Raw genomic sequence first — 11,903 nt, forward strand, 5'->3', positions numbered from 1 at the left:
GATGTCCACACACACCCCGTCAGCCTGGTGTTGTAATGACACACCTCTTAGTACTTGACAAACATATACAAGGAAACATGAACAAAACTTACTGGTGGAGACGGGAACTTGGCGAACGGACAGACGAACCTCTTTGGTGGACAGAACCCAGGATGAGCTGTGGGATAAACAACACTCAGTTGTTATTTTAGATTTAGATCCCATTTCAGGTGATGTTTGATCCCATCTACATGGACATTTCAGAACGAAATGTCCATATAACACTGCCTATATAGTGAGCCCGTAAAAAAATATATACAACACTCACACACACACGCAGACCCCTTTTGACCTTAATTTTAAAGGAATCCTAGCATTTTTACTGTAATTTTGTGTTTTTAAGGAGGATTATAAGGTTAGACTGGAACTTACGATCACAGCAGACGAAGAATCCATGACCTTTGATTGGGTCAGGGCAGTAGTTGGTGCAGGAAGCATTAGGTTTAGGTGGGAGGATTGAGCCTAGTGTGACAGCCACACACGCTGCCAGCATCAACACACGCAGACTCTGTCAGAGGAGAACCACGTGAGGAAAGGTGACTTAGAAAAGCTGAGAGAGAGAGACACTGAGGAAAAAATAATAGGGAAAAAGAGACAGTACTCCCGCCAGTGTAACTTTAAAAACAGTACTGATAAAACGAAATCTGTAAATATGATACAATTATCAAAATGGAACGATAAATGAGAGATCTGACGTCTGAAGTCGAGAAGCCAAGACGCTCTTTAAGGTTAAGGGGGTCTTTCATGCCACCACAACAGTTTACTGAGTATAGTCCAAGTCAATATTCAGTATAGCATATTCCTAACCTTAAAGCTTACTGAATATAGTCCAAGACTATATTCAGTAAGTCCGAGACAATAAACTCAGCATATACACGATGATAAATGGGGTAATACACTTAATACACGTCTCAGTGTATAGTATACACGGCTCACCATGTTGGAGGATTAGTGTGGTCGAGGTGTATGCTGTTAGGTGTCGTGGGCAGGTCTGGTGTGTGGCATACAGCGAGGGACTTCTTTATACCCCCCTCGCCCTCACTCGCGTGCGTGCGCGTGTGTGTGTCTTGCACTCACACCTCCTGCCTCCACCCTTCCTTGTATTCATGGGCTTGCACGATTGGATATTAGCTCCCAAGCCCCCGCCATTCTTGCTATTGTTCAGTTAATACGGTGTTTCATTCTTCGTCGTTCTCATTGTCATCACTCTTGAAGCTGATAATTGTATTCAAGTTTAAAAGTTCCTCTTGTAAAGTATTCCTTGTGTTTGTGGCTAATGTTGCTTGTAACTAACGTTGTTTGTGGCTAATGTTGCTTGTAACTAACGTTGTTTGTGGCTAATGTTGCTTGTAACTAACGTTGTTTGTGACTAATGTTGCTTGTAGCTAACGTTGTTTGTGACTAATGTTGCTTGTAACTAACGTTGTTTGTGACTAATGTTGCTTGTAACTAACGTTGTTTGTGACTAATGTTGCTTGTAACTAATATGGAAGATGATCATGTTGACATCTGCCCAATTTGACTCCATCTTATCTTGTTAAAGACTGTTCACTGCCAAATTCCCTTGATATCTTGCACGTCGTTCCAATGTCTCCGCTTCCTTCCTCCTCCAACATTGTGAGGATGTGTTCTCTCATATCCGATGTTTTCTGCGTATTCCAGGTCGACGCTGCACACTCGAGAATCTGTCTTACGTACGTTCTGCAATATTATTCTGGGGTCACATTTGTATTGCCGTGTACAGGCAACTTGAGCTATGAGGGTCAGTGTCAGCGCGGTAATTTCATGCCTCTCGAGCGATTAGAGCCAGGTTTGAACCCTGGGCACGGAGGCACAACTGGCCACCCAATCTTAACTGTACGCCCCTGTTCACCCAGCAGTAATTGGGAACATGGTTGTAAGACGACTGGCGCATCTTGTTATTTAGGAACTTGTAGTGTGAGGCTTAAGATGTGGGGGAGTATATCTGCTGATGTACCCACGTTAAAAAGCTATACAGGTGTATATGTGTACGTATTGGAGTGCGTATGTATTGGAAGTCGATATGTATAGGGAGTGCATATGTATGGGGAGTGCGTATGTATTGTCCTTAGGCATGAATTATTGAGGCTACGTCTCCCCCCTCCCCCACTTTTCCCAAGACGCATTCATCAATTTTAACATATTTTGTATTAAAAGTAAGTTTGTTCTCATTAATATATTAATATTATTATATATTTATGTTCTACATATAGTCAAGCATAAGTTAGATTAGGTTAGGTTATGTTAGATTTGGTTAGGTGTTTAGGTTTGTTGGCGATTATTTGAAGTACGTGGGTGAAGTACTTACAGCGTTGCGATTCGAACAGAGGTCGTTCGCGAAGATTTATTCGAAGAAGAATGGTTAGAAACATTTCTAACGTCGTCAATTGGGAGTCGTGTGTAAACCGTTGTCATTTACAAACATGGAATTTGGCGGCTGGATTAACGAACATTTAGCCTTTGTTGATGAGGACGGTATGTTTATAGTGGTTCAATTCGCGCAGAGCATGTCAACAAAGCACTGCTGGAGAAAGGAATGTACGACATCCATTGTGAGTCGTATGTAAAGTGTTTTTCATACATAAACAGGGGGGGTTGGCGGCTTGATTAACGAGCATTTGGCCATTGTTGATGCAACCCGTCTTCGACTCAAGTCCATTCCATCCAGCGGTCGACCCCTCAGACGCATTCATAATTGTTTACATGCTGTTCATTCAAAACAGGAATTTTCTCAAATATAAATTAGCAAATTTTGCATATATAGACATAGGTTAGGTGTTTAGGCTCTGCTGGCGATTATTTGTATTTGTTGTAAGTGGGTGAAGCATTTACAGCGTTGTGGTTCGAACAAAATTCGTCAGATTATTAGTATTTTATTTAATCATGAAGTCTGGCCATTTTTTAGTTAATAATGTTTAATATATTAGTTCTTTAAATTAGTATTCACTACATCGTGTTTTGGATTTGTTATTCATATTTATATTTATAGTTATTCATATGAGCAGTAATGTTGCAATAACAATGTTTTCAGAATCTAATTACTTTTCCTTATCTAATTACTCAACTACGTCGGGTAATTCCGGCCGCCAAGTTTTGAGGTTTAGTCTAAATATCACAGCGAGGTGACCACAGGTGTCAGACTTTTGCTTTCACTATTGTTTGTTTAGTTAGTAACTTGCGTCATGTATGAATTATTCACATTTTATATGAAGAATTACATTGTTATTGTTGATTGAGGAGCGACGACGACCGATGAGCTCCGACCGGCTGCCGGATAATAATATTCAGCGATAATAACGTTTAATTAAGGTTAATGACATTGATTCAACGTCGAATTATGTTACTCTTGGATATTGTACCCACTAGGCTTCTTCCTCAGATTCTTAGGTTATAGGTTGGAACTATATTAGGAACTAAGGTATACTGAGTTGGTTGGTCAGTTAGGAATACTGAGATGGTTGATCAGTAAGTTATTATGGAGGCCTTATTTATATTCATACTGGCTTAATGCTTTCTCCTCATAATTACCTTACCTTATTATGGAGGCCTCGATAATCCGTATAAGGCAGAATGGTTTTAAGTTCAACAAACCAAACTACATACACTCCACCGTCATCAACACACACACATACTTCCCAAACATACCAAAATTCTCGTAACATAGTCCCAATACTCACGCCAAATATATACATATTTCATACTTAAAAAAGCACACACTACTTTACAAAGATATACACAAATCTATGTGGATTATAAACTTTACTTTTATGGCCGTCATCACTTTTCTTGTAGATGCTTAATATAGGTTAGCTGAAGTTCCACAACATATACGATAAATTAATACAGAGAGATTTGAGAGATATTGTCGAAATACACTGTATAGTGTTCGATATCTCTAATGTTGACACTACCAAACATATGCCCAAAACATACATATGCACATGTGTATACTTCATGCATACACTGACACGCTCCACGTTAGCACAAGCATACAACATGGATACATGCTTAAACAAATTGTGACTCTGATTGCAAGAAGGTCGCAGGAGTGAGAGTGTGGTCGAGGGAGTATAAAGAGAAGATAGTAAAGCTTCAGGCACCAGACACTCGAGCTTCCTCTCACAATACACTTCTTCTAACGAATTTCAAACATGGTGAGCAGACTACTTGTATACTGTGTCTTACATGATTGATCTCAGTTATTCTCTCCCACCTACTGTGGGTTAGGCTTCCCACTGTCTTTCTCCCGCCTACGTGGGTCAGGCTTCCCACTGTCTCGCTCCCACCTACGTGGGTCAGGCTTTTCACTATCTCTCTCCCACCTACATGGGTCAGGCTTCTCACTGCCACTCACCCTCAACAGCAGAGTCTGCGTGTGTTGGTGCTGGCGGCTTGCGTTGCTCTTGTGTGTGGACAATGTCACAACTTCTGTCCTGACCCGATCCGTGGACCTGGATTCTTCGTGTGCTGTGATCGTAAGTTGTAGCCGAACTTCCAATCCACCAAACAACAATATATCAACGCAAAATTAACAAATTTTCTCTTAAGCATAAACTATTGAAAGTTAGGTTACAATGCACAAAATGATGATATGGGAGGAAGCTATTGAAATGGTTGTGTGAGAGTAATCTCTGGTCTCCCAACAGCCCACCCTGGGAGATGTCCACGGATAAGAACAGAATGTCCTCATAGAAGCAACATTACATCTTTCCGTAGAGTAAGTCATATGTTTTCAACTGTGTCTTTGTCAGTCGCTGCTTCGAATGACAAGATGCATTAGTTCATGATTTTTTTGTGGGGTGCTTGAATGGTATATGAGGGGGTGAATGATGTTGTGGAGCGTATACTGTAAGTGGAGGAATATACTATGTCATAGGGGTATATGTATAATTTTTTTGGAGGGATGTACAAGATTTGAGAGGTTCTTGTATGATATTAGGGGTGTAGTAGACTGTTCATCACAACACCAGATTAATGGTTAGTTGCTCAGTGACTGGAATGTAATGTAAAGACTGTCTTGGTCACCTTAATACTTATTACCTGTTCTTACAGCAATGCCATAAGGACTACGAATGTCGATTATCTCAAAAGTGTTGTGATGACATATGTCTCGGCTACAAGACCTGCAAGCCAAGTGTACATTCCTGATTGAACTGGAGGGAAAGTCAAGATCACCTGAAGAACAAAGGATCGTACTGGAAGCAAAGTCAAGATCACATGATACAAGACAAGACATATATTCTACACTTTTATTAAGAAACTGAATGTTTAGCACTAGGCTGTTCACAGTCTCTTGGGCCTTAAGACTAGGCTCTGTTCACTTGTCCAAACATTGCATGTATATTTATTTGGTGTTATTAAACAGTGTCGGGATCTTTCAACATTTAAGATTCGCCTCTTGACCATATCTTCATAAATAAGCAAAATACTGGCTAGTTTAATTATATTTCCTTATGGATAAATGAATGTGTTTAGTAATGGGTAGTTTTGTATTTGTTTTTATTTTAGGATATTGGCCTGAGGTCGGTACTTGAACCGGTTAGGTTATTAGGCCTGAGGTCAGGTACTGCTAGGCTGGTTCCAGTACCGTAGATCAGAACCCAACTAAGCGTATTTATTATACCCAGGTTCCCAGTTACTGTTGGGTTCTAAGTCATGTCATGAGAACATATTACGGTAATAGGTGGGACTGAACTCTCATCTCTACACGTCCTAGAAACAACACGTGACTATGATTACAATGCCCATGTCACAGCATCATGGGGGTTACCTTGTGCGCTGATCTGTAGGGACACTTCCAATGTCCCTAGGTCTCCTACATACCCAAATGCTCCCAGTACATTTATAGGCCAGCACCGCTCCTGTGCCAGGTAAGTTCACTACAGACTCACCATAGCCCGTGCTACTTGGAACTTGTTCCGAGTAGATGAATCTATAACAACAACTCCCAGTACACCCACGAGACATACGCCTGGACACATCAACAAATGCGCTCACAGTCTTCCAACTACTGAGTGTATCCGTATTATAATAACTATACCAATTTAATTTATACAGAAACTAATACATTAACGTGATGTATCAATGAGAAAATCAGTAGGGGGCTGTGAGGAGGGGGGACTCGAACACACGCTCCGGGTATGTGCTTGCGAGTACCCATAACATAGGCTGGGGTTCTCCTCATAGCTCCCACTGATTTTATCATTAATATATGCTGTCCTGAAATAATGTAACATTCAGTTTAGTTCCTATTTCACTGGTCCTTGCATGTAAGAAGTATTGTTAGGCGCTAGAAAAATATGAGAGCATTGACCTTGTGAAGGAGACTCTGCTTGGTGCAGTTCCGGCGTGTGTGGGTACATTTTATTATTATTATTATTATTTTCTACCACAGACGTGGCCACACATTGTGGGTACACTACTGGGCATGGGTGCCAGATTTGAGTTGCTGAAAGTCGCGAGCTGAAGAACTAAATGTCACAAACTTTACAATAAAAGTAGCCAAATATTTTTTCCCCGATTGATTCGCTTTTTAGAATAAACAGCCCAACTTATTTTAACTGTAGCCGAAAAAGTAGTAAGTAGCGACATACATAGATGGCTTTTTGATTGAATACAATTATCTTAATTGGTAACCGAATTGGGCTACAAGTAGCCCAATCTGCCATCCCTGCAGTAGTGGGTGAGGACGGCGCTGCTTTACAGGTGATGTTACAGGTAAACCTTAGTTTACCCATCACCAGGTAGCCTGATATTCGGCCATTTATTGTTTCTCTAATATAAGGACCGGTGAATATCTGTGAAGTATAAGGTTATTTATCTATATTATGGTAGTCTGAAGTGCCTTATACCGTGTCTTTTAATGTGCTTGTGCAATTTATCTCTGTCCTGCCACCATCTGGACTAATTAATATTGACTCCATTATTACTATTCTTGGCATGTGAATTGTTTCATTTTGTTTATTTTGACTGGACTATAATGGTTGCTTTTTATAATAATCATAATTCTTTTAATAATCTTATAAAGAAATTAGAGTCTCCAAGATTAAATTGGAGTGATGCCTGGTCATTGAAGGAGTTTACTGAGGACTCAAGGCAACATTGAACAATAACACCAATTCGTGTTTGTGTTTTATACACTTTGCTGATGTTTTGGTTCCATTGAAATTTCACATCGCTGTAAGGTTAGATGTTTTCAAATATTTTTCTAACTTAAAAGCTAAATATTAGATATATTCTTTGATAACTATGGTAATCATTCGAAAACTTTGTGCCAGCAACAACTAGACATATATGTTACTATGTCCCATGTATACCTTGGATCAAACCACGAACCTACTATAGAGTCATTCTTACAGAAAGATGTTCACGCCATGTGAAACACCTGGACACTTTCTTCTAGACAATTAAGGTTTGAGTATGAACTTTAAGGTGAACACAAAGGTTTCAAGTGTGAACCTGACACGTTATTAACTTGCGACTATATGTGAATCCTTACTATTGATCCTAACAACAGATTTCTAATGAATTTGGCTGCGAATAAATAATTCATCACTTTAGGGAATGTAGATCTACATCATAGATGATCAAAACTTTAGGAAAGAGGGTTACTTCGTAGACAAAATACTGAAGTTTTTGCAAGACAGGGTCAAGTATTTCAGGTTTACGCCTCATGCTCTGTAATGATATGAAATATTGCTTTACTGAGAATTATATAAACTATATGTAATGTAGTATTTCCTGTGTAAATTAATGTATATATACCATTTATTCTGTTTATTATTTAATAAAGAGAAAACAAATTCTCAAGTCAGGCCAGTATGTGCAATTATGCAGACATTACGAGAACCTCTTTAGTAACTAGTACATTCCAAGCAGTCATTATATTCTCTGATGATTTAACCACCTCAGTTCGTATCGTGGAAAGGGTGGTTAAATCATCAGAGAGAATATAATGACTGCTTGGAATGTACCCCAGTTCGTATCGTGATCAAACGATACCGAACTCGATCCCCCACATTAAGTTTAATTACATCTAGTTACTAAACTGGTTGGTCAGTTAGGTATACTGAGCTTGTTGGAGAGTAAGTAATGCTAACGTGTTGATCAGTAAAGTAAAACTAGCTGGTTGGGCAATAAGGTCAGTAAGCTGGTTAGTCAGTAAAACATATTAGCTACTTGGTCACTAAGGTATGCTAACTGCAGTTCATCAGTAAAATATACTAAAGGAATGATGAGTTAAGTAAAACAAGCTGGTTGGGCAGTATAGTAAGCTTGTTGGTCAGTAAGGTATTGTAGAAGCCTCATTCACCACCCTGAGTTTGATAGGCCTTAATTCCGACACATATCCGGCCTACCAAACATACTTCCCAAATATACTTAATATACATAAACATACTTCCCAAATATACTTAATATACATAAACAAACTTCCCAGATACATATAAATCCTCTATATATAATCACATTCCTGTAAGTGCTCATAATACATACATACATACATACCACCTATTTCAAACTTATAAAATAAAAGAACTCACAAATATACAGAGATGTACACACAGATCTATATGACTAAACTTTTATTTTAAGGCCATTATGAATTTTCTTATAGATGCTTAATATAGAAGTAGTACCGTAACATATATGATATAGTAATATAGCGAGAGTTGGGAGATACTATCCTCATACACCGTATAGTGTTCGATATTTATAATGTTTAGATATGTTGACGCTACTATACATACACCCAGAATATACATGTGCACTTATGTATACCTCAGGCACATCTCGACACATTGCGAGTCATATATATAAGCACATGCACTCACCATGCATATACGCTTTCACTGTGCCTTTTATGTTTTGCAGGAAGGTCACAGAAATGAGTGTGGTCGAGGGAGTATAAAGAGGACGCGGTGAAGATTCAGGCACCAGACACACTATAACTTCCTCTCACAATACACTTCTCCAAACGAACTTCAAACATGGTGAGCAGACTCCTTGTGTACTGTCTTACATGGCTGATCTCACTTCCTCTCTCCCACCAACTGTCGGGCTTCCCTCTGAATCTCTCCCATCTACAGTGAGTCAGGCTTCCCACTGAATATCTCTCATCTACCGTGAGTCAGGCTTCCCACTGAATCTCTCGCATTTACAGTGAGTCAGGCTTCCCACTGAATCTCTCGCATTTACAGTGAGTCAGGCTTCCCACTGAATCTCTCCCATATACAGTGAGTGAGGCTTCCCACTGAATCTCTCCCATCTACCCTGAGTGAGGCTTCCCACTGAATCTCTCCCATCTACCGTGAGTCAGGCTTCCCACTGAACCTTTCCCATCTACCGTGAGTCAATATGCTTCTCACTACCTCTTTCCCACCAACAACAGCCCATACTCCTGTTTTGATAGTACTTATGGTAACGATATGGGCCATCATACACATATTGACGTAATGCAGTTAGAAAATAGAATCTCTATAAATCGGAAGAGCATCTACCGAGAATCAGGCTTCTCACTTCCACTCCTACCTTCTCTGACAGAGTCTGCGTGTGTTGGTACTGGCGGCTTGCGTTGCTCTTGTGTGTGGACAATGTGTGAACTTCTGCCCTGATCCGATCCGTGGATCTGGATTCTTCGTCTGCTGTGATTGTAAGTTGTAGCTGATCTTCCAATCCACCAAACTCCACAATATATCAACGAAAAATGAGCATAAAATATTGAAAGTTAGGTTACACTGCTGAATATGATAGTATGGGAGTAGATATTGAGATGGTGGTGTGAGAGTGATCTCTGGTCTCCCAACAGCCCACCCTGGAAGTTGTCCACCCCCACGGACACATTGTCCACAAGCAAGCAGCGGCAGCTCTTTTCCAAGAGTAAGTCATGTGATTTTAAGTGTCTTTGTCAAGCGCTGTTTCGAATGCCAAGATACATTAGTTCATGATGTTTTTTTCGTGGAGTGCTTGTATGATGTATGAGGGATGAATGTTATCGAGCGTATCTGTGAATTAAGTGGGGATATACAGTGTCATATGGGGGGGGGATATAGGATTTGTTTATGTGAGGAATGTTCGAGATTCGAGTTCTTGTATGTCAGAGGAGTCGTATGATGTTGGGGAGTGTAGTATACTGTTCATCACAACACCAGATTAATGGCTGTGGTCGACTATATAATTGGTTTTCTCCTGGTCATCTGAGACCAGTTTGTGAAGCACAAGCGTTCACTGCACCAGTCACAGAGGGTTCTAATTTTCCAGTCACACATCTGTAGTTGCTCAGTGACTGGAATGTAATGTAAAGACTGTCTTGGTCACCTTAATACTTATTACTTGTTCTTACAGCGATGCCATTGGGACTACGAATGTCCACTATCTCAAAAGTGTTGTGATGACATATGTCTTCGCTACAAGACCTGCAAGCCAAGTGTACATTCCTGATTGAACTGGAGGGAAAGTCAAGATCACCTGAAGAACAAATGATCGTACTGGAAGCAAAATCAAGATCACATGATACAAGACAATATATATATTCTACACTTTTATTAAGAAACTGAATGTTTAGCACTAGGCTGTTCACAGTCTCTTGGGCCTTAAGCCTAGGCTCTGTTCACTTGTTCAAACATTGCATGTATATTTATTTGGTGTTATTAAACAGTGTCGGGATCTTTCAACATTTAAGATTCGCCTCTTGACCACATCTTCATAAATAAACAAAATACTGGCTAGTTTAATTATATTTCCTTATGGATAAATGAATGTGTTTAGTAATAGGTAGTTTTGTATTTTTATTTCAGGATATTGTCATGTAGTCAGTACTGGAACCAGCTAGCCTATTCAGCGTCACGTTTACCCTCTAACACGACTCAACTAACGTATTATATCCAGGTTCCCAGTTACTGTTGGGTTCTAAGTCATATAAGTTGCTCCCAGTCCACCCATGAGACATAATCCTGGACTCATGAACAAATGCGCTCACATTCTTCCCACAACGAAATGCATCCGTATTATAACAACTACGCTAATCTCCCAATAGACCTTACAGCCAAGCTTAGTCATGCCGACCACCACAGGCATCCCGTCACCCATTATCCATTTCAACATTCCCCCCCCCCCCATAATAAAGCACGCCCATTCCCTCCCAGTACGCCACAAATGCGATGACCACATACAGCATGCCAGCGGCCCCAAATCATCGGAATCAGTATCAGACAAGAACTGGGGAAACTACTTAAAAATCCTCACTGTATCAGCTGCAAGTAATGAAGATTCCATCGATATACATATTGTCATTTTCTTTGTAACATATTGAGCATTATCTGTAACTATTGAATGAGGCTTCCCACCAGCCTCAAATAATTGTTTAAATAATCTCAAGTATGTTTGCATTTCTCATATATAATTTAATAACAAAAATTATATAAAAATTTGCTTTTGATCTCTTGTGAGTTTTGTGGGAATGTGTTATTGTTTATCTTGTGAGTCGCTGGAGTTCAAGTATTCTTTGTGGAGAACGGCTGCTGCACCTACACTGTGGTTGGACCGTTCTCATGCTCCTCACATCATCCAAGACCATTCATTCTTCACCTCGCCCGTATAATAATCCTGTTCTCACCACAATTACACGCTTGAGAAGTAATGACAGTCCATCTTATAACGCAGCACCTGATATGACTTAAGTGCTCGTTCGCTCTCGCTCTCTCTCTCTCTCTCTCTCTCTCTCTCTCTCTCTCTCTCTCTCTCTCTCTCTCTCTCTCTCTCTCTCTCTCTCTCTCTCTCTCTCTCTCTCTCTCTCTCTCTCTCTCTCTCTCTCTCTCTCTCTCTCTCTCTCTCTCTCTCTCTCTCTG

The 11,903-nt window shown here is 40.0% G+C and overlaps 1 protein-coding gene and 1 long non-coding RNA gene across 12 annotated transcripts in view; one reads left to right on the forward strand and one right to left on the reverse strand.

Annotated features, from left to right (window-relative positions):
- LOC123768171 (uncharacterized) overlaps nucleotides 1-1,112 on the reverse strand; it is a 1,505-nt gene extending 393 nt beyond the window's left edge. Inside the window, exons 1-3 of the mRNA XM_045758571.2 lie at nucleotides 976-1,112; nucleotides 412-547; nucleotides 93-157 (exon numbers count right to left, since the gene is read on the reverse strand). Coding sequence (XP_045614527.1) covers nucleotides 93-157; nucleotides 412-547; nucleotides 976-978 — 204 coding nt within the window. The 5' untranslated portion in view covers nucleotides 979-1,112. The remainder of the gene's footprint in view (nucleotides 1-92; nucleotides 158-411; nucleotides 548-975) is intronic.
- The window catches only part of LOC138353686 (uncharacterized), a 26,903-nt gene extending 16,121 nt beyond the window's left edge, over nucleotides 1-10,782 (forward strand). For 5 of the 11 annotated variants that reach the window (XR_011223256.1, XR_011223255.1, XR_011223257.1 and 2 more), the window contains 6 exons: nucleotides 4,424-4,535; nucleotides 4,707-4,777; nucleotides 8,932-9,050; nucleotides 9,601-9,709; nucleotides 9,866-9,936; nucleotides 10,402-10,782. This is a non-coding gene — a long non-coding RNA (uncharacterized lncRNA). Of the gene's footprint in view, nucleotides 1-4,423; nucleotides 4,536-4,706; nucleotides 4,778-6,700; nucleotides 6,850-8,931; nucleotides 9,051-9,600; nucleotides 9,710-9,865; nucleotides 9,937-10,401 lie in introns of those variants that run through there. The other 6 variants (XR_011223260.1, XR_011223254.1, XR_011223264.1 and 3 more) reach the window with 6 other exon arrangements.
- Nucleotides 10,783-11,903: the final 1,121 nt, after the last annotated feature.

This window comes from Procambarus clarkii, chromosome 59, assembly GCF_040958095.1.
Source record: "Procambarus clarkii isolate CNS0578487 chromosome 59, FALCON_Pclarkii_2.0, whole genome shotgun sequence".
Taxonomy (NCBI): Eukaryota; Metazoa; Arthropoda; class Malacostraca; order Decapoda; family Cambaridae; genus Procambarus; species Procambarus clarkii.